Below are 24,455 nucleotides of genomic sequence, written 5' to 3'. Positions count from 1 at the left end.
TATTTTTAATTCTCCGGTAAAAGAGGAAATATTGCAAAAGTTTCATGACTGGATTTGTTGGTTTGTTTTTGTAGTGTACTAGCAAAGGAGCAACATAATAAATCAATATATTCGGCTAGGATCTAGGATTTAAGTACATTTTTTTGTAATATTCATTAGAAGATTTGAAGCGCAGTAGGTACAACGTACAATTAAATTTAAGTACTTACACAACAAGGTACCTACAGACTGAGGCGAAACACTACGTACCATAACCTACAACATTTCTTACGTATCTAAGCGCTTCCTCACACACACAACAGCAAACTCATTCCACCTCATTAGACGGTAACCCCGACAACACACTCCGATAATCCCACGTCCTCTATAACGTTTGCATGCTCTAATCTCATTACTATTATAATACTCGCTACGTGTGCATCATCTTATTATAATAATAATAATAATGTGAGGGAAACTCCGCCGTTTGCGCGACACGTGAAACGTCATTTGTACAGTTTGAACACGCCCTTAGGATGTAGCGGAGAGGGATGCTTAGAATTAAGTCATTTGATGTGTTCTGAGTCTGAGGGATAGTTTCAAGTCTTTTAGATGCTGTAGTTTATAATGAAATAATAGTCTGCGTCATTATTTTCTGAAGAATGTAGGTACCTACCGTTGAAAGTTAATTAAAGTACAAAACTAAGTTCACGAAAACAATCCGGCTACTTTTCTCTCCCGAAACCTGCACTAACGATTCACTCGGGAAAGGCGAAAAACTGAAAATACCCGCAAATCACACCCACAAGTCGCGCCATCTATCACTGCAGCTCATAAGAGCAGCGCCGCCCCAACAATAAATTCCTAAACAATATAAAAGCACTTAGATTGTAATCCTCGGTGTGATACGTCGGTAAATAATGGCGAGAGTCCATTGTGAGACGGCACGTACTTTACACATGTTTTATGGACACTCACACACGCGCGTGCAGCGTGCATGTACGAGGTGCAGCGTGCGTGTGTGTGTGTGTGTGTGCAGCGTGCGGGTGTGTGTGTGTAGCTGGGCGCAGTAGAAGGACTGACGTGAAGTGTTTTCCGGACACTTCAGGAACTTTTGGTGGTACCAAGCATTGTAAAGGGCGGAATTTTGTCATATAGACGTTTGCGTTGCCAGGATTGTGTATGCAATACACTAACGTAGCTACTGATGAGAATTAAGCCTGTAGAACTAATTATGGTTGATAAGGAGACTCGGTATGGAAGAGTTGACGTGTAAATACATGGGCAATTCGACGATTGCCTTAGGCAGGTATCTGGTAGTGGTTAGGTAATATGTCAGACTGTTAGTGATCCTTTGGTAATTATTTTTGAATAATGATGAAATACTGAAAATGAAAATTTTACTTCTTTTAAAATAGATGAATGACCAAAATACTGTACCCCAATTGTACCAGGCGAGCAGAAAAGCACAACGGTGTTCGATACTCATATACTTACTGCTCGTATAAATGAATGAGTGCACAATCGTGCGCTCCTACTGTGGGACTCTTCGCAACTAAAGTGACAACTTCTGTTGGAGAATAAATACAACGTCTTTTCCAGTCGGTCGGAGTGCACAAGAGTGTCAGAGGAGAGTTTCGACCTACTGTGAACCTTTGTTGCCCTGGTACATGGCGACTGTTTCAGCTATTTAAACAAAAGGTTTTATACCTAACTGTATTACCACAAATAAGTTTTAACCGGTAGAATGGGTGTTTGATAGGTGCATAAGGTATTTGATAGGTCTAACAAAATAACTTTCGTCTAATTTTGGGATAAAACGGAAAGCTATGTGGTCATTACAACTTAATTACACCTACGCCAAAAAATAACACCCGCTGAAGTCAAACAAGATGGATTACCAACTCTGTCATAAATATTTCACAGTTGACATGTTCCCGACATTCAAATTTAGTTTAGGTCATGTTTAGTAACCACTGCAAAAGCGGGTGTTGTAAGTTTGACAATGTGTGTCTGTGAAACCCCCATGCTAGGATTGATTTCTTTATAACCAACTTATTGCACGTAAAATGGTCAAATTATGTTATTATGAGATTAACAAACAGACTTTAATTACTTATTTAATTGCACATAAAGTCGGGATTATTGCCTATAGGAAGCAATTTTTTCCAGTCAACTTTCGATTGGTGGAGAACTATTGTATGTACTTGTAAATGAAGCTCTAAGCATTTTTGTCATCCCTAGGGAACCGAAGTATACTTGACTTGTGTAAACTGACCTGAAGTGATCCGTTCAGTAAGCATTAGATCAGTTCATTATTCCAGCCACTGGGTTAGATGACTATAATTATGTTATTCTAGTAACACTATAACAGTCGCAAGTCAGGGTACCACACCTGCTGAAAAAATAAATGAATTATTATCATCATCTTCATATCCGACGATGGAATGGTGTAGTACGCTTTTTAATATGTTATGTAATCACTGGAATCGTATACATGTTTGTTTTAAATAGTACTAACCTACCTAGTAATAATACATAGATCAAAAACATTATCAATAGCACATAATAGCATTAAACTCATTAATTGCTTCACATTTAGTTTACCGAGCTTTTTGGATTAATATTATACCTATGTTAAATTAGAATTTTGTTAAATGTTATATGTCTATCTATTGTCCAATTTTACATTTATGGACGTAAATAAATTTAATACGTTTTGATAAATTAGTAACACACCTACATAAAACCCTTACATAACGCTAATTAGGCAGGTATTCTAAACAAATTTAAACGTTACGTTACATACGATACTCTCGATAGGTAGGTACCTACATCATACACATTTCTCCGACACAGAACATGTTTTTCAGTTGCGTCCGTTGCTATATCCTGAAAAATACTTAAAAGCAAAGATATTATTTAAACTAGGTACTACGTAAACCAGGTGAAAACTGCGAGTACCTCTGACTACGTCTTCTAGAATTACGATCGTGGCCATAATCCTAACTTTCTAACTAATATATTATGTTACTGTAAAAGCCCGAACAACGGTAAATCCTAGGATTTACCAGTAAATCTTAGGATTTACCAACATGAGTTGGTAAATGTAAGGATTTGTGAAAATGGGTCATTTTTTCGGGCTTTTACCATTAGAATTTGGTAAATGCTAGGTTTTACCACTGACACCTAGTAAAAGTTGGTTTTGGGAATAAAACAAAGATTAATTATTACCTATTCATTTATTTCAATCAAAAACTTAAATTATTTTCTTTCAGAATTTATATTATTTTTATATGGTCAAGGTCATTCATCAACTTTTGGGCGAAGTAATGCACCGAATTATGGTATTTATGTGTATAGTAATAGATGCGAATTAACTTTATGATCACTCATTCACTGAACGATAATTTGAACACGGAAACCGGAAGTAAAATAATTTGCAATAATAAATATTTCTTAAGTTCGGTTAGTTATAAGTTATCATCATCATCATCACGACTCATTACGTCCCCACTGCTGGGGCACGGGTCTCCTTCCAATGAAGGAAGGGTTTCGATCTAGTCCACCACGCTGGCCTAGTGCGGGTTGGTGGACCCCAACACAAGCAAGCTTGTGCTGAGAGAGTTGTCGGGTAAGTGGGCAACCCGACTGTCAGTCGTTTTCAAGCCGCCCGAAGGCCTCTGACTAGGCTTAACGACTGCTGCCGAAGCAGAAACCGGGACCCACGGCTTAAAGTGCCGTCCGAAGCACGAAAGCATCCAGAAAAGAACCACTTGAAATCGGTCACCCATCCAATGGCTGACCATGCTGGTTGTTGCTAAACCTCAGTGATCAGTTACGATCACTGAAGCCCGCTCGACTATATACGGACGCTTTGTTAGACTACGGAGGTTTTATTTATTTATTTATTTATCAAATATGGAACACCAGCAGTTTACACAACACACACTGATAACATATTTCTCATTACAAAATTCAAATCAAATCAAATCAAATCAAATCATTTATTTGTTTAACACAGGTTAATGGTAAGGTGGTAAATATTAACAAAGTTCCGCTATGCTATGCCACAGGGCGTACAAATATTTTAAAAATTAAAGTCCATGCTACATATGACATGCAATAACTACAAAGATAAAAGAAAAAATACATATAAAAATTTGAGCCAAATAATAATTTTGTTGCAAAAAAAAAATTATATGAAAATAAATATAAAAAAAAAAACCTAATGAACTCATTAATAAGTTTGTCCATGTGTGTGCGTGTGTCTATGTCAAGAATGATTATATATTAAATTCGTCTAATTAAATTAAAATGGTGATAAGTAATAAAATTAGTAAATGTCAAGAAGGAATTCATTTATAGAATAATATGATTTATTGATAAGATATTTTTTTAGTTTAAGTTTAAACGCATTGAGATCATCAATCTGTCGTATGGTATTTGGGATTTTATTATAAATTGCGGGTGCCATTCCGAAAATATTTTTACTGAACTTGGCCGTTTTGTGTCCAATATTGCAGATTCTGTCACCGAAAGTTATAAGTTACTAGCTGTTCCCGCGCGCTTCGCTTCGCCTTAAAAAGTTTTCCCGTGGGAATTCCGGAATAAAAAGTAGCCTATGTTCTTTTCCAGGGTCTAGACCGTATGTATATCAAATTTCATTCAAATCCGTTCAGTAGTTTTGGCGTGAAAGAGTAACAGACAGACAGACAGAAAGACAGACAGACAGACACAGTTACTTTCGCATTTATAATATTAGTTAGGATAACCTGGCTTTTTCAACATTTACCGTGCCTTAATGTAAATCCTAAGATTTACCAAGTGAATAGTGGTAAAAGTGCGAATCGCAAAATCTTTCGGGCTTTTACCATTAAGAGTTGGTAAATCTTAGGTTTTACGCGTAAATCTTAGGATTTACCGTTGTTCGGGCTTTTATATATATGTCGCAGCGTTGGCAGACAAACGCCGCATCGATGTTGATTGAGCGTGTAAACGCGTCGTAATCGAATCAGAAACGTCAAGGGATTTTCCTTGGGTAAGGTCGATACAGCCCTGGCAACATTTTAAAAAGTAAGAGGTCACGTGACGTTTAAAAAGTAAAGGGGCCATGCCGCCACCATTCTGGATTGGGAGCTTGGACGAGTTGGACGTGACACGGGAAACAGTGTGCTGTATCGAACTTGCCGCGTTTCTAAAAGTAATCCGTCTGCATCATCGCGATCTTGCATTGTTACATTAAGTGTTGATTGTATTCTAAACAATTAAGATACGAACTACACGAAGAGCCTATTATTTCCGCCCGCCTGATGAATCCACCGCCAGACGAGATGCCCGGCGGGACGACCCCTCCCCGTCATCAGAAGTGGGATCAGAAGACGCCACCCCACGTGCTTCACACCACGACACGAACTACGAGAAATGGCAGCAGCTTCTAGAACAACAGAATCGGAATTTCCTGACGCTTGTTCGAGCTATGAAAACGCCGTCGTCGTCGTCCGAGCTGAGGTTACCTGATTACGATCCCAGTAAATCCGATATCGACGCACGTTCTTGGATGTTGACTGCGGACCTGTGCATCAACGACGAGAATCTGCTAGGCGCACGGCTTATGGTGGCCTTGACCCGCGCTCTGAAAGGTCATGCGTCCACGTGGCTGTCAACTGTATCTTTCCCCTGTGTAAGAAAACACCTTTCTCTGGATCACTATTTATTAATGTCTTCTTATCGTAGTTAAGTACCAGACAACAGAATCAAGACCAGCCGAATCGTTCCGTTGCCGAGTGAAAAATTCGCCATATTTTATTTTTTAATAAACCCAACTACCCGACCAACTTTTATATTTTTGAGTTGCCAGACCATGAAAAATAAATTCCCACTAGTATAAAATTTGGCTAACATTCGGCTAATCCTGACTCTGGACGCGTCCCCGCGCCAAAAATTAAAAGAAATTACAGATTAACATATTGTACAAATCTCAATCATCATAACAATAATAATTTCTTATCAGAAAACTGAAACATAATATCACATTGACATTGATTTTTTTTTTAAATATGCAAATGTATTATAGAGTTTTTATAAATATACATATACATCACAAATAATAATCACATATTTTTTGTAACAATTGTTAACCATCACTATAACAAAACATTCTTGCTTAGATTTTTATGATTATACCTTAAAAGATTTTATAAATTTATGTACATTAATCCGCATTTAATGGCATTCTTTTGTACATCAGCTTACTTTTACAATTTTTACCGATTCACACTTTGAAACGTTGCTCAAAGACTCTCTTCATTGATGTCTCACTCTTATGAACTAATGTCGCTCAAAGACTCTTGTCAGTGACGACTCACTCTTATTAACTAATGTCGCTCAAAGACTCTTGTCAATGACGACTCACTCTTATTAACTAATGTCGCTCAAAGAATCTTGTCAATGACGACTCACTCGTATTAACTAATGTCGCTCAAAGACTCTTGTCAATGACGACTCACTCTTATTAACTAATGTCGCTCAAAGACTCTTGTCAATGACGACTCACTCTTATCAACTAATGTCGCTCAAAGACTCTTGTCAATGACGACTCACTTTTATTAACTAATGTCGCTCAAAGACTCTTGTCGATGACGACTCACTCTTATTAACTAATGTCGCTCAAAGACTCTTATCAATGACGACTCACTTTTGTAAACTTATGTCGTTCAAAGGCAGCCAATGACGACTCACTTGATTTATAATTATCTCCATATAACAAAGTAGGTATCACTGTTCATCTTAGGTTTCGCTCATAAATCTTCTCTTTGGCTAACATTACGCTTGACATAATTATAAGGTATTATAAATGATTTGTAATGATTGTGCATACCTCTATATATATACAATCACAAAATTGTTACTTTTTCTCTTAACCATTATTCCACATAACAAAGATTTTTGCATTTTAACACACAATTTATCGTCACATTTTTAATCATAACATATTATCATCATCAATCATCTTTCATAAATACTAAAATACTTACATTTGTTTCATGGGTTGTTTACAATTGTTTAAGTACCATCATACAACACGACAATTAAAAACATGATAAAAGTAGGTAGAGGAATTAATTACTATGATACTATGTTATATATTTACATATTTATTCACATTATCTTATATTATATATTTAGGTATTGTAGTGTCCTTCGTTAAGGACACACGAGATACAGCACAGCAACAGTTAGGTATCGGCTCCGCACACACGCAATACGTCCGTCGCTGGTGGAGGCAAGCAGGGCAGAGAGCCCCCGCTGCCCCACCAGCTTACCACTCACCTGAGCGTGTGCCCGAGACGACAGAGTGCATAGGTGTATGCGTGCATGTCATAGATACACGCACACACCCATACACTACATCCCTTCCTTGTTTTAATTTATTTAATTTATAATTAACTTCGTCGTCGAACATCCAAATAAAACTTTTTAATTGCATCTCAAAATCATCATTTAATTTTAATGTATCTATTAACTTCAAGCTTCCAACTTCATAAATATAATTTTTATGTATGAAACTTCCTTCGCTTCCTTCACTTCCTTCGCTTCCTTCACTTCCTTCGCTTCCTTCGCTTCCCTCACTTCCTCTACTTCCCTCACTTCCTCCACTTCCTTCGCTTTCTTCACTTCATTTGCTTCCTTCGCTTCCTCCACTTCCCTCGCTTCCATTTTATCATAGTTTATATTTTTCAATCACTTGCCTTCCTTTATTACTACAAAGGCACCTTAACTTCTCTAGTGATGCTTCTACCTTGTCAATACCAACATTTAATTATAATTATTATTTGAACTTCAATGATTGACTAATAGGATTGAATTAATTGATTTTTCTTTTTCCTCCTTGTGACTAATCACCTAAATTGTAATCATCATACTGATCCATCTACCTCTCTATCTCTCTTTTTTTTCCTTTTAATCTTCATAATCCTGGTTTTTTACGCTAGGTTCACCTTCAGTGCCTGTTTCACGACCTGCATCTTGCAAAACATCCCAATTGCCTTCGACTCTTTTTAAATGTATCACGTTACGTCTGAGTTGATGACCGGTCTCATCATTTTGTAATTCAACATCTCCACCAACACGATTAGTAACCGTGTGTGATGTGGCTTCAAAATTGGAACTTAGTTTATTTGTTTTGTTCATATTTCTTACATAGACTTTATCGCCTGGACTTAGGTCACTGTCATGTGCTTTTCTTTTTCTGTCTGCATATTCTTTGCCTTTATCTTTCTGTTCTTTATCTTTATCTCTTATGTCCATGTCCTCTACTCTATGATGAACATCTTCTATCATAGGAATTTTGTCCCTGAATTTTCTTCGGAAGAACATTTCTGCCGGTGCTTGCCCTGTAACGCTATGTGGAGTACTATTGTACATACTGAGGTAATCCAGCAGTGCTTCCTTCCAGTTTTTGTTTCCTTCGGCTTGACATATCCTTAGTCTTTTTAGTATGTCTCTGTTCTGCCTTTCAACTTCACCATTTTGCTGAGGCATGTACGGGACAGAATGTAGCAATTTGGTGTTGTTCCCTTTGCAGAAAGAGTTGAACTCTTCACTGACGAATTGTCTGCCATTATCTGAGATCATTGAAACGGGGCAACCTAGGCGGCTGAAGATCTCTTTGAGTAGTCTGATCATCTCTTTGCTACTAATATCCCGACATATTTTTATTTCTTTATAGCGTGAGTAATAGTCGATGACTACCAATAGGTGATCCCCAGAAGGTAGAGGGCCTAGTAAATCTATGGCAATATCTACCCAAGGATGACTTGGTAACTCTCTTCTCTTAAGAGGGTTAGGTGGGTTTGGTGCAGATACAAGTGTGCACCCTCTGCAGCATTTGACCATCTTCTCTGCATCTTTATCGTACCTAGGCCACCACACTTTGGTTCTAAGTCTGAGCTTCATAGCCACAATTCCCGGATGGCCTTCGTGAGCAGCAGTCAGTACACGTTCCCGCAATTGTTTGGGAATTACCATTTTGGTACCTCGAAGAAGTATGTCCCCACAAAAGCAAAGTTCATTTTCAAATATTTTGTAGTTTCTCACTGTTTCATCCCAATCGTTATTGAAAATTCCTTTTTTTACCTTCTGTATCTCTTCGTCAAGTCTTGAGTATTCTTCGATTTCGCTAAGTGAAACCGCTACCGGTCTTAGTTCTTCTACTATTATTTGCACATAGTCACTATCATTTGATGTCTTATGTACTTTGCAGAGCCGTGATAGCGAATCAGCTATATTGTTCTTTCCCGGGCGGTAAACCACCCTGTATTGGTACGATTGCAGTCTTAATATCCAACGTTCGATCCTTGCACATGGTTTTGACTTGGGTCCAAATATGACCTCCAAGGGTTTGTGGTCGGTGATCAGATCAAACGTCTTTCCATACAGAAACATGTGAAAATGTTCAACCGCCCATACTAACGCCAGAGCTTCTTTCTCTGTTTGACAATATCTCCTTTCGCAATCCGTTAGAGTTTTGTTTCCATAGGCAATAATGCGCGGGCCATCTTTATTAAGTTGTACGAGCACCGCGCCTAAACCAACAGGGCTAGCATCTGCAAATACTAGAGTCTTATCCGTAACGCTGTAATATCCCAGGTTAGGTATGTCACCAAGCGCAGCTTTTAAAGTATTAAAAGCTGTTTGCTGACTGTGTCCCCATAACTCGCTAATATTTGTATTTCTTCCCGATTTTTGCCGCAACAGTTCTTTTAACGGTTCTGTTGTTGTAGCGAGATTTGGAATCCACTTCCCAACATAGTTGATGAGTCCGAGAAAACTCTGTAATTCGGATATTGTTTCCGGAGCTCTAAACTCTTTGATTGTATCCATATATTTATCCAGAGGTCGAACACCTTGTTCAGTAAGCTCATGACCTAAAAAGTGAACTTTATCCGTATTAAAGATACACTTTTCTTTTCGCAGTGCAACATTGTTCTTGTCTAAAGCATCCATCACTTTTTTCAGTCTCTGATCATGTTGATCTCGTGTCTCTCCATAGATTAAAATGTCATCTATGAAATTTATCACTCCTTCGCACTCTATTAGTACTCGTTCCAGCGTTTTTTGGAATATTTCAGGTGCACAAGTGATACCAAACATTAGCCTCTTGTAACGGTAAAGGCCCTTGCTCGAAATGAATGTGATTATATGTCTCGAATTTGGGTGTATTTCAACCTGATGGAATGCGTCTTGTATGTCCAGTTTGCTAAATACTTTTGCTTTATGTACCTTTGGTAATAAACAGTCCATCGTAGGGAGAGGATGATTTTCCCGCAATATCGCTGAATTCGCGCGTCGCATATCTACACAAAGGCGAATATCTCCACTCTCTTTTAGTATTGGGACAATAGGAGATATCCAACTCGAAGGCCCATCGACTTTCTCTATAATATCTTTTTTAAGAAGTTCCTCTATCTTTGCATTCACTTTCTCTTCTAGGGGAATAGGGATTCTTCTATGAGGCTGTGCAATCGGAGTCACTTGCTTGTCTATTGGAATTTGCACCAGCACATCTTTAAATTTTGGGAAACTCTGCTCTCCTATTTGGTTGACTTGTAGTCCAATTTTCAGCACCCCTAATTCAATGGCTGTTTGCTTTCCTAAAAGATCGCGGGTTCCTCCATCTACCACGTAGAAGATGGTGTTCTTGCTTTTGTTTGCTATTTAAATTTCAGACCGAAAAGACCCCAATAACTTCAGTGGAGTCTTACTCCCATATGCTAAAAAAGTCTTTTCGGGCCTTGGTATCTGGTCTGTAACCTTAACTTTCTTTTTCTTCAATTCTGTCTATGTCTTATCCGTAATTAGGTTGTGTTTGCATCCAGAATCAATCAACATGTTTACTTCTGCTCCGCCTACTTTACAGGCAACTACTGCATCATCGTCAATGTTAAACACGTAGTCGACAGTGTCATCCCCCGAGTGTTTTCCTTCGTATTCTTCTATATTTCTTACTTCTTTATCTGATCTTTTAAATTTCTTTGCATCTTGCCTGCTTTTATCTTGTTTTGTCTTTTCCTCGAATTTCCTCTTCAATGGGTTGGTTTTACAATGTGCCTTAAAGTGCCCTATCTTCCCGCATTGCAGACATTTCTTTCCTTTTGCCGGGCATCTGTCATCGTAGGCAAGGTGACTCCAGCTACCACATCTAAAACATTCTTTCTTCTTCTGCGTCTCATTTTCTGTCTTTTTTGTTCCCATAGCATTAACTGCTTGAGTTGTGTGGTTATGTCCTTTGCGATCGAATCCTTCGAGTTGCCGATGTATTGCTTCCAGCGCGTTAGCTTCTGACACTATGTCATTCAGGGTGATCTTGTCACCAGATCGAAGTATCTTCTTCCGTAAGTCTTCTGAATAACATTTTTCTGTGATCTGGTCGATTAGATGGTCTTCTACATCAGTAAATTGACATTTGCTAGCTTGCTGTCTTAATCTTACTAGATATTTTTCAAATTTCTCATCTTCTTCTTGCTTTATCTGTCGAAAGATGTGTCTTTCAAAACGTTTGCTTTGTTTAGGAGCAAAATAAGCATCTAATATAGCAATTGCAGACGTGAACACGTCTCCTTCATTACTTGCGCCGTCTTCGGTTCCAGGTATATTGAAGAATATCTCCTGAAGCTCGGGTCCTCCAAAGTGTAACAAGCTTGCACGTTTCTGAGCAGCTGTGTCTATTTTGGCGGCTTCCAAGTAAATATTCAGGCTCCGTTTCCAGCGCTCCCATCGTATACCTACTGATCCAGTTTCGCCGTCACATTCGAATTTCTCTAACGTGAGGTTTGCCATTGATCAACCTGTAGATGAATAGAGAATTTATGATAGTGATGTACGTATCTGTTGTAATAGTTGATCCACACTATATTGCACACTGCAGTTAGTTTCATACTATTATGTACCTACACGGAAACATGTTATATAGAACATGTTTCTACCCGTCAGTTTGTAGGAGTAATTTCATTATCTTATTATATATTTTGTACACGTTTATATTAGGTATATTATATATATTATAGTCTTGGTTCTATTAGCTTCACTATGTAAATACATAATTGTTTTTAATAAAAAATAATAATAATCTACTGTCTTTTCTTTATAGACTAAGATACACTATTTATGCAGGTACCCCTATGATAAGTCCCTATCGTGGACACATTAAATTATACTATACCTACTCTTCCCCAAAATATCCTATGTTTATTAACGACGAAGTTTAACGATGAAACATGAAAATAGTTAATGTGTATGTATATGTACTTTTATAAGCATGTTTAGTAGTAACCCACATTTTCTGAAACTACTTAAGTACACAATTGTTTACGTATTAGTACCCAATAAATAAATACTTAATGTTTATTTATTTTTTTCTACTTATTATAATACAATGATCACTGATAAAACTGAAATAAATAACCTTATCTTCTATGGAACAGTCACAGTGCACTTTGTTTATCTATCATGTTTTCAACCATTTGGGTAGGTAATTAGGTGAGTAGGTATATTGAAAATACCTTGTGCCCAGCCATTACAATAAGATACCTATTTGCTATATGGTAGTGTGGACCGCTGAGTCATTAACTAATGCAGCCCGCCAATACCTTTGTTTCTTTTTTTTTCAAAATAGGTACGAAATAATGTACTCACAGTTTGTTGTTTGTCCTCGTCGCCAAAATGTAGTGTCCTTCGTTAAGGACACACGAGATACAGCACAGCAACAGTTAGGTATCGGCTCCGCACACACGCAATACGTCCGTCGCTGGTGGAGGCAAGCAGGGCAGAGAGCCCCCGCTGCCCCACCAGCTTACCACTCACCTGAGCGTGTGCCCGAGACGACAGAGTGCATAGGTGTATGCGTGCATGTCATAGATACACGCACACACCCATACACTACAGGTATAATTTTATATACTCGTAATTATTGTTATATAAGTAATACATGTTTTACTCTGAATCACTTGATATGACGTCGTTACTGAAAACAAGCCAGGGATACAATTTATCGACCGCATATGTAGCTCTGTAAATTTTGCAACCCTCCTTTTTTGTTATTGGGGTGTCTTCAATCTCATACCTGTCATTGTCTAGCACCTTTGAAATCCTATATGGCCCTACACATTTAGGCAGTAGTTTTCTACTATGACCAACCTCTGTGCGTATCTCTTTTTCCACCCGAACTAAATCACCTATTTTATATCGCGTGGCAATTTTGCGTTTCTTGTCAAAATATTCTTTTTGTTTTTCTTGATTTGAAGCTACTCTAACCGTAGCGTCATCGTAAACTTCAGCACGATCTACAGGCTCATGAATCTCGGAAACTATTTCATTCATGATTCCGTCCGAAACACCAGTTGTCTGAACGCCGAAAAGCATTTCAGATGGAGTATGCCCTGTTCCTTTATTAATTGTATTATTAATTGACCATTGCACTTGTGGTATAGCCGTGTCCCATAAGTTTTCAGCTTTACCGTGGATCGCGGATGTCAATGCATGAATAATGGTGCGGTTATACCGTTCGCACTGTCCGTTAGCCCTTGGGGAGGCTACAGCATTTAGAACATGCTTTACGCCCTTTTCTAACAGAAAATCTTCGAATTCTTTGCTAGTAAAACTTGTACCTCTGTCCGATATAACGCGTCTTGGCACTCCAAATATTGAGAAATATTCATTGAATACTTGAACCGTAGTACTACTCTTCAAATTTTTCACAGGTTTTATGAAAATGAACTTAGTAAATGCGTCAATGATAACTAAGATATGCACGTTCTTTTTCTTGCTCATGGGAAAAGGACCACAATGATCAGTGTGAAGAGTATCAAAGGGCTTAGATACTTTGGGTATTGGGTGTAGAAATCCCTGTTTAGAACCTGTAGGCAATTTATTATGAGCACAGTTGAGGCATGACTCACAATATTTCTTTATAAAGCGCCTCATTTTTTTGAACCAATATACCTGACTTATTTTACTGTACGTTTTGTCAAACCCGAAATGACCAACGTCGTCGTGATTCATGCGAACTATTTGCCATCGGACCGATTTAGGCACTACCCACTTCAAATTAGTTTCACCATTTCTGTCAGTAATTACTCTATACAAACGACCATTCTTTATCGTATAATTGCTATGAATATCGACGATGTCTTTAGTTTCTGGGTCATTTAAAATATTAATGATACGTTGTAACTCTGAATCTTGCTCTTGAACTGTTTGAAGCCAAGCGTCATCATCAATTTTGAAAACGTCTATAACCTTAGATTCTGTTATTACATCTGTTTCAATTGGATTGCGAGAGAGAGCGTCAACGTGGCTCATTTTGTTGCCATCGCGATGTTCCACTACAAAATCGTACTCCTGCATCAATATGTACCATCTAGACACTCTCGGAACTAAGTCGCGTTTCGTCATAGTACTTCGAATTGCAGCGCAATCAGTAACAACTCTGAAAGTTTTACCTAACACATAGACCCTAAACCGTGTCAATGCACTTATCACCGCCAATGTTTCTAGTTCGTACGAATGCATTTTACTTTCTTCGGCGCTTGTTTGGCGGCTAAAGTACGCTTTGGGTTGGAAAGTCCCTGTCGTCCTATTACGCTGTAATAATATTGCACCGATACCAATTTTACTGGCATCGGTATGAATTTCTATCTCCGCATCTGGATCATAAAGAGCTAATACAGGCCTACTTACTAGCTTAGCTTTTAGTTCGTTAAACGCATTTATTTGAGGCTCACCAAAATGCCAAGCAACGTTCTTTTTGGTAAGTACTGTTAATGGTTTCGCAATAACAGAATAATTTTGGATAAAACGTCGAAAGTAACTCGTTAGTCCAACAAACTGGCGAACTTCATGGACATTAGTGGGTGTGGGAAATTGGGCGACTGCCTCAATTTTAGTCAAGTTCGGACGAATCCCTTCGGCACTTATTTCGTAACCGAGATAATTGATGTTCGTCTGGAAAAAGTTACACTTTTTCAGATTTAAGGTAAGATTAGCTGATCGTAACAGTTGTAAAACCTGTTCTAACTTTACCAATCCTTCTTGAAACGTTTTGGACACAACTAAAAGGTCATCCATATAAGCAATAGCCATATTAGACCTCATATTACCAGGTCCTTTCAGCAAACGGTTCATCGTTCTTTGAAATACACTCGGAGCATTAGCAAGCCCGAAGGGCATTCTCTCAAATTCATATAAGCCGTCTGGAGTAATGAAGGCTGTAAGTGATTTACTCGACTCGCTCATTGGCACTTGGTAATACCCCGAAAAAAGGTCCAGATTTGTGAAATATTTATTACCACCTAAACTATCCAACTGATCCTCTATACGAGGTAACGGGTATTTTTCCTTAAGGGTCTTTCTATTTAATGCCCTATAATCAATACAGAGCCTTTTTTCACCATTCTTTTTATTAACTAATATCACAGGACTTGAATAAGGAGAAGTACTTTCTCTTATTATGCCATTACTTAATAGATCATCTATAATCCTATTTAATTCTTGTTTTTCAATTTGTGACATTCTATAAGGATTATAGACTACCGGCCTTTCATCTGTCAATGTTATTGTCATTTCTGATAGATTTGTTTTGCCAATTTCACTTAGGTTCATAGCAAAACAATCACGATATTTATCTAACAATTTTTTTAACTGTTGTCGATTCTCTTCTGGCACATCTGCACTTATGGTGATGTCATCAAGAGGGAGTGGCTCACAGGCTTGGCCTTCGGTTATATTACCAATGTATTCCGATTTGAATTCATTGTACTTATATCCCCTTGCGAGTAAATTCGATTTTTGTATATTCAAAACGTTAGGTGACAAGTTTGAAATCATAATATATCCCCTACCGCCATCGAAATTATAAATACCAGGCAGAATTAGGTACTCATTATTAGGGAGATGCCTATGACTGTACTCAACATAAAGAGCACCCTGGTGGTCGTCATCCGTACTTACATCGACAGGTACTGTAAATCCTGATGGGATTAATATATCCTCTAAAGCTGTTAACTTTATTTTATCCTTGGCCTCATTCGTTTCGGGTGAATTCATAAACAATAATTCATTAGTCGTTTTTAAAACAATTATGTTAGGCTTCTCGGTAAAAGATTGCCCGATTAGAATTTGAGTATGCAAGTAATGATCTTGAACAATTAATATTTCAGTTTCAGCCCTAACAGAATCTAATTCTATATTAGCTTTAAATTTTCCCAATGGTTTCACAGAAGAATTTCCGAATCCATGTAATATTGGTAAGTCAGTAGTTACCCATTTAGAAGACGTCACCTTCATTGCCTCAGACTCACGAATAATACTACATTTGCTACCTAAGTCAACATACCCTTGTAACTCTGTGTCATCAACCTTTACATTCTTGTAGAACTTTCTGTTACCAGAGTCTCTATCACCTATGCATAGAACAGTTTGGTTATTTTCCATTCTAGTGGGACCCTTATTAGTCTCTTGTGATGTTGAGCTACTATTTCTTCGACAGTCTTTCGTAATATGTCCAAATTTGAAACAAAGGCTGCATTTCTTGATTGGTTTATTACATTTTAAACTAATGTGCCCTATCTCATTGCAGTTGAAACATCTGACTGTTTGACCCGTATTGTAATTATAGGTACTATCCTGATTATTACGTGACTGATCTACCTGGGGTCTATAAGGTTGCCTACTTTGACCAGTATTTCTACCGCGAGTTTGAGCATTGGCCTCACTTTGTGATACGGTCCGCAAATAATTAAGAACCTGCTCCGGTTCTGTAAACATACTTGCACCTGCGCCCATCCTTACAAATTTATCGTCAATACCATGAATAAGGCACCCAACAGCTTTTGCCCCTGATATTTCGCATTTATTGATTAGTGTCATTTTGTCATAATAATAGTGTTCCAACGATTGGTTAAACCTACATCGGTACTTTAGCATGGCAGCTAACAAGTCACCATAATTTTCGTTAGATGGAAATGCCAATTTAAGTTTCTGTGTCCACTCCGCCCAAGTGAATAGCACAGAAGGCAATCCCTGGTACCATTTTTTAGCGAGACCATTCAGTTTTGGAAGGGCGTAGTGACAAATTTGACGATCGTTCCATGAATAAATCTGTGCGCACTCGTTTACTTTATTTATCCAATTCTCAACGGTCTGGCTGTTGTCACTTGGGTCAAACTCGGGTACGACACTAAATGCAACTGGGAAATTATTTTGTGCCCAAAAGTTTGGATTAGCAAACTGTTGTTGGTTACTCATTGCCATCGATATTTGTGTTGAATTATTATTCGGTTGAACTGGCAATAATGGTTGCAGTATAGTAGGTACCTGAGCTGGCAGTTGTTCTGGTACATGTACCTGAGTTGGCATTTGTTCTGGTAGATGTACCTGTGTTTGTAAGTTTACAGGTAACTGAGTTGGTAACGGTGGTGTTTGCGCTATCTCACGATTTTGGCTACGAGCAGCACAACAGGAATGGCTATCAGAGCCTGTTCGACTACTGGATTCCCTACGATGTTTCCGATTGTTTGTTTTGTTTTGTTTTAAAAGGTCTTTATTTTCATAAACTTACACGATTATTTAACAACCCAGTGTACATTAATCCTAGGCTAAACAATCATAAATAATAACGTTTACAAGACTTACAATCTATTGAAACATATGAATAAATGTGGGATTAATTAAGTAACATCAGCTGTGAGATAAATCTATTAAAACAAGTTATGTAACATATTAGTAAATGTACATTTTTAAGATATATAGGTATATAAATAAAAAAATAAATAAAATAAAAATAAAACGGGAACTTATACACGATAAGAATAAGTAGGTAAAAACCTACCCTAACAATGGACAACATTTCATTTTCTTTACCCTATATTTTTATTAGCTATTCGGAAAGTTTATAAAAAATAAGAGGACCCGTATTTTTTTATTTTGTATGTACATTAATTTTTGCATGTTATTTTTAACTTTAAAGTTAATTATTTTAAAACCGGAAGTGGCGTCACATATTAGGCTCAATTTTTTTTTGTCTATTGCCTTAGTCTCAAAAAAAACATAAATGACACTGACAAGTGACATTTAAACTTTGTTTACATGCCAACCAACAAATGGGTCATTTTCAAATGACATTGATATTTCTGATGATACTTATCATGTAAAAAAATAAGCAGAAGCATTTTTTCAGCTGTGTAGGCGGTGGCATGCCCTGGGACATATTATATAGAGGTCATCTCTTAATACGTACTAATCAATTTTATATGATAAATAAAAAAATAGTCAGAAAGTGTCAGAACAGAATTTATGAAATTGATGATGATTCCGATTGTACCGTCGACGTTTGCTGTGTTTAGATCTTCGCCGTACATTGCTATCATCACTTGAAACTGATTCAGTACTTGAACTTTCACTTCGCTTGCGACGTCGACTTTTTTTTGTTTTACCCATTATTAATCTTAATTTTTACTTTTAACTGACAGTAAACTCCAAAGCGATTCAAAATAAAACACGGCCAACACTTATAATATACAAAACAGAACCAAAAGATATCAATAACCTCAATATAAGTACTCACATTCACTATATTACATTAGGAATTAACTCTTACAAAAAAAACATCGGATTAATTCGATTAATCATTCACTAAATATAAAATAAAGGAAGATTCTATGATATATTTGATTAATATTATCATCGGTTTAGCATGTAAAGTACTTATAGTAACCAAGTGTTTAAACGATCAGTGTTCCGTTATAAGTAGCTACTTCACTAATCACAACTCACACCAATTAAGCAATTTCATTAAATTGTGAGCATAAAATTAAAATAATGCTCATGTATGCGGTACAAATACAACTGAATATCACCAGAAATCACGTGGCCCAAAAAATATGTTACACTTGGCCCGAAATTATAAGCACTACAATCAATGGTCAATTTTAGTTCACTTCATTATCAAATAATCACTTTATCAAGCTCATGGAGCCCGGGAAATACGTAACACTTTGCCAGAAATAGGTAATCACAATAACCAATGGGACAATTTTATGTTCACTTCCGCATAAGTAAAGTAAGTACACACATTGTCACACATGTACCGAAAACACAGATTGGAGTTCTTCAGCCTCAGGAGGTGAACAATATGGAATATCAAAAGTCTGACCTGAAAACACGCAGCAGCAGATACTGTAGTCCGAACGGCCTTTGATCAGGCACGTAGATTTGTCTCGCTTCCGACTTGTAAGAAAACACCTTTCTCTGGATCACTATTTATTAATGTCTTCTTATCGTAGTTAAGTACCAGACAACAGAATCAAGACCAGCCGAATCGTTCCGTTGCCGAGTGAAAAATTCGCCATATTTTATTTTTTAATAAACCCTACTACCCGACCAACTTTTATATTTTTGAGTTGCCAGACCATGAAAAATAAATTCCCACTAGTATAAAATTTGGCTAACACCTGGATGACATGGAGTGACTTCACGGAGCTTTTCATACCAAGGTACGAGTGCCCAGAAATACAGCTTCATTCCTAATTCATTTGAGTGACAGAAAATGAGTGCCTTGCTACTTATGCTGCCTCGCTGATGACTGCAATCATGTCACGCTGGAAGAATATGAATACCGAACAGCTTGCTTTGGCTACAGTGTTGGCACATGTTTCCCGATTTGACCGACGTGTCCAACGACTGGCTTTCACTACGGAAGTGACTACGCGCAACCAGCTTCAGTAAGAGCTCAATGCTGTTTCGTTTCTAAAACGGAAAGTAGCTAATAGCGACGACTACCCCGATAGTAAGAAAATGCGCAGCTACAGTGTCCCCGTTCCCAGAAAGTGCAACCGTGGGAAATTAGGGCACGAGTCCACGTTCTGCCTACAAAGAAGACGTGGTTGGAGAAGACCAGAAGAGCGTTCCCCTTCCCAATCAAGCGACAATTTCAAGAGGATGCCGCCTCCTTCTACAGTGAAGACTGCGGTCACTGGCTTCCACTGCCAGAGCCAGGGACACTTCGCATCCAGCTGTCCAAAGCGTCGCAGAGAGGACCAGGATGCTGCCAGTGGAGGAGCGAGTGGATCCGGTGCAGCCAAGGAGAAGAGGGTCGATCTATGCGTAGTGAGCGCGCCTGCTGGGATGTTGCATTAATCTGGTGAGCTGTTTTCGTTTAAACTATGCCTGTAGTTTCAAAGTTTAGAGGCTAGATGTTTCATTACGTGGATGAGGTTAGTGTGACCGGTACTGTGGAATTATTTTCGAGGTTCGAGTCCTGGAACTGTTAATCTGTCGGGTTGCCAGACTTGTTGAGTTTAAAAAAAAAAGATTATGACATTGAGGTCGATCAAATCCTGAGGTCCTGTTAAGCTAAGGTCATGAGCGTCTTGAAATCGATGTTGACTGCAGTAGAGACCAGTGGCGACAAATCATGGCAAGATGCTCTAGGTGAAGTACAACTTGCAATTAATTGTACCTTGAACCGCGTTACAAAGGCTTCACCACTGGAGTTACTTATCGGTAAAGTCGCAAGACCGTTGTCGTTGATGTGTAGTGAGGTTGATAACAAAGTCAATATTATTATTATTATTATTATTATTTATTTATTATCAGACAAGAAGTCCATAGCAGTTAGTAATACAATGTTCTTACATCTAGTGTTAGTAGGCATATATATACAACAAGAATATGTTAATTGGTGTGTAACCGCATCCATCTCTGAGTCAATGGAGAGTCCCATCGATCAGCAAAGACACTGAGGATGCTGTTGGTACTGCAGCGGATGCGAGCCATCAGAGATGCACATCTGTTCCTAATGATGGCGGCAAAACCATTTATACTTGCTTCCATAAACATCCCCGAAGCACTACATCGCCACGGCAGCCCCAACAGAACCCTCAGTGCATTATTATACTGGACACGCAGGTCGCTGTATGTCCGCTGGGTAAAGTCCACCCATAGGCTGCAGGTGTAGAATGATTGACAGTAAGCTTTAAACAGCGTTACTTTAACTGGCTTCGTACACCGTGCAAACCTACGGGCTAACATGTTGCAGCGGACAGCCAGCGACCTACGCTCCCGTTCAATGTCACAGTTATCTTTGAGGTCATCCGTCACCCAGTGGCCCAAATATTTAAACTGGGTAACTCTGCGCAAGGATGATCCGCAGAGCGAGACACACGGAATACTGTCATATTCCATGCCTCTCGCCCTGAAGACCATGAACTCGCTCTTTGTAACGTTATATTTGAGCCCCTGAGCCGCCGCATATGACTCGCAGATACTGATCAGTCTATTCAGAGCTTCAATCGATGGGCTCAGCAGCACCATATCATCAGCATAACTGATGTTATTGATGCAGACTCCGTCAACATGACATCCGATATTGGCGCTGCTGAGCTCAACGATTAGCTTATTTATATAAAAGTTGAAGAGGCGGGGCGAGCTCAGCCCCCCCTGTCTTACCCCGCACTCCAGCCGGTACACATCAGATTGCGAGCTAACCCATTTCACAGTATTACGCTGACTACTATACCAATACCTAAGTATCGACAGTGTCTCGTGTGGTAAAGTTGTTTCTTTTTCTAATTTATTCCACAGAATATTATAATTTACAAGGTCAAATGCCTTCGACAGATCCAAAAAAAACAGGCAAAAATTGGCGTCCTTCTCTTAGTATAGTACTGTACAGTCTGCTTGAGGCACAGTATAGCACTCTCCGTTGACAGCCCAGGCCTGAAGCCGAACTGGGCGTCGTGCAGCTCGAGGTGTTTTGCTAGTTGTTTATCAAGCAGACTGTCCAGGACCTTAGCTATGACGGTGGCCAAGGAAATTGGCCTGTAGTTGGAAATGTCGGAGGCATCGCCTGTCTTGTTTTTAACAATCGGAACTACCACCGTATACATAAGGCCATCCGGCAAATAACAGTGACTAATACACAAGTTAAAAAACAAAGCCAGTACTCGTGGTAGGTGAACCCCCGCATACTTTAGGTGCTCGATACTGAGGCCATCATGCCCGGGGGATTTACCCCTTTCCATCTTATTTATAATAGTCGCAATATCACGAGCCGTGTAGATATTAGAGACATCCCAGTCAGTGTTGGCCTCAGCATCGCCCACCGGCACAGTAAGCGGTGATTCGACCTTGAAATGAAGCCGGAATGCGTTAGCAATATCAGTCGGTTCATGCGCGCCCGCCACGCTCAGCGCTCACGGGGGGGCTCGACCTCGGATTTAATTTATTTGTAGCTTTCCAGAATGTACTGAATTTCTTTTCAGTGTGATGCTTGGCCAAGATATCCATTTTTATCTGCTGCTGATTGTCCTGACAATATTTAAGCCTCTTTTTAAATATTTTTCTTGTCTCACACATTTTATTATAAATATAGCCACTACAAGGTTTACCATACGACAACCATGTTTGGTAACACAGTCGAGCCTCTCTGTGAGCGTCACGTACATACTTATTCCAGCCCGTAATGTACTTGCGACGATTTTTACGTCTATTTTTACATAAATAAGTGCGCTCAGCACCTTCCTTTAAAATATTCACTATACGAGTATACATAGTATCTAATTCCAAGAAATGGTCGTGATTATTACACTTTTTATGTGCGCAGTCGCGAAAAACGTCACAAAAATCTATCAACCTTAATTTAGAATGACAGAAGCTGGAATATTCATTAATTTGATCACTACTTCTTTCACCCCATTTTACTGAATTACAAGTAAAAATTTTGTCTATTACTTTAGGTATAATTAAATTAATATTGCATTCTATTAACAATGGGATGTGATCCGACAAATAAATACCATACAAAACAGAAGCTTTAATAACAGTAGGCCGAGCCGCGCTACTCACCACACAGTGGTCTAGCCAACGCAGAGCTCCGTTGGCGGTACTCTCAAAAGTGTATGTGTCCTTCGGAAGAAGCTCCATGTCCACACACGACCAGGACTGGGTCCCGCACACCGATAACAACTCTTTAGCGAAGCGCTCACCCGGATGCGCGTTGAAGTCACCCAGTACGAACACTGATTCAACATTACTGTTATCACTTATCGCAATGACTTCACTTATGCACTCAGTAAACTCAATTATGTTATTAATCGCATCCGTAGGCATATACACCGAGAACACCAACATAGAACGCTGTGCGTGTTCTATTCTAATGGCAACGAGCCGGTCACTATTACATTGCAGCACTGATACCGTCGGGAACGCGTTCGCGAAACTGCGTCAGAGAATATTCAGAGGAGAGCTGACTATGATAAGACTCGTTTTGATAGGACTAAGGCCAAAGTATTGAATTTTGAGATTGGTGATTTTGTTTTGCTAGAAAATGAAGAGCGAAATCAAACTAAACTAGATGCAAAATTTAAAGGTCCTTTTAAAGTAATCGAGGTCTTAGATGGTGATCGTTATCGACTAAAGGCTATAAATTAACTTACAAATACTCACGATAGGTTAAGAAAGATGCCAGCGAGCGATGTACCAATCAATATTGACGATGATGTAGAGAATGATGAAGATTGACTTTGGGTGGATTCGAGTGGTTACTATCGACCGTATTAATTCGACTTAACCAGTAGCTGAGCCGAGGTAAGACAACTTCTCTTTGTGGAAGAGAGTGGGTGTAGAGCTCGTGCTTGTGTAAGGCTCTGGTTGTAGTCGTGGTCTTGTGTGACCGTAGCGTGTGATACACGCGTGCAATCCACATGAGGTGGAGGTGCGTCTTTGAGTTCGGTTTGGATTAACCGTGGTGATAGGTGATTACTCGAATGGTATATCAGAATAAATCATTGTGATGATATTTTTGTTCGTGATTGGTACATGGCAAACTGATGAAAGTTACCTAGGTACATAAGATTTGACGTGTACTAGTTGTGTCTGTGTGTAAATTTGTGCTAGTGCTGATACTGTTGATTGAATAAAGTTTGATTCTGACTTATGAGTTTTCATAAAAGATGAGAAATGAGAGATGACAGAGACCGACTGTAGCAATTAACAATGTCGTAAGTGAAAAACCGCTACTTTTCAGTAGAGCCGTTTTAAGTTTTAAATATGACTAAAATAGTTCTAAAATTTACATTACTCTATCTATCTTAACCAAATTCGGCATGGTGACTTAGTTTTAAATGTGCTACAAGGTAGTAAGATAAAAAGTTAGCATTTTTGATAGGAAAGGTGAAAAAAGGCACATGTGACATTATTAACCGTCAAATCCCAGATTAACTTTGTCGGAAGAGTTAGATCCAACAATGTTAACTGGACTTGGTATTATAAATTTTGTTGGTAGTGGGAGATTCAACAATGATCACTGAACTTAGTACTCAAAATTTTGTCGGAAGTGGGAAATCCTGCTATTTTAAGTGGACTTTATATTCTTTACGATGTCGGATTTATGCTTTCCTGAATAAATTTTTCCATGAAAA

General features: G+C 38.6%; 1 protein-coding gene and 1 long non-coding RNA gene across 2 annotated transcripts; one reads left to right on the top strand and one right to left on the bottom strand.

Annotated features, from left to right (window-relative positions):
• The first annotated feature begins 2,696 nt into the window (after positions 1-2,696).
• LOC125490560 lies at positions 2,697-24,455 on the top strand. Its single transcript, XR_007267748.1, has 3 exons — positions 2,697-2,709; positions 4,382-4,386; positions 24,011-24,455. It is a non-coding gene; the product is annotated as an uncharacterized LOC125490560 (long non-coding RNA).
• LOC119692645 lies at positions 10,239-12,917 on the bottom strand. Its single transcript, XM_038113800.2, has 2 exons — positions 12,676-12,917; positions 10,239-11,828 (listed from the first exon to the last, which is right to left on the bottom strand). Exon 2 carries the CDS (start codon positions 11,818-11,820, stop codon positions 10,822-10,824), a length of 999 nt encoding a protein of 332 aa, XP_037969728.2. The 5' UTR covers positions 11,821-11,828; positions 12,676-12,917; the 3' UTR covers positions 10,239-10,821.

Source organism: Plutella xylostella, chromosome 25 (genome assembly GCF_932276165.1).
Source record: "Plutella xylostella chromosome 25, ilPluXylo3.1, whole genome shotgun sequence".
NCBI lineage: Eukaryota > Metazoa > Arthropoda > Insecta > Lepidoptera > Plutellidae > Plutella > Plutella xylostella.
This window is presented reverse-complemented; position numbering and strand designations above follow the sequence as displayed.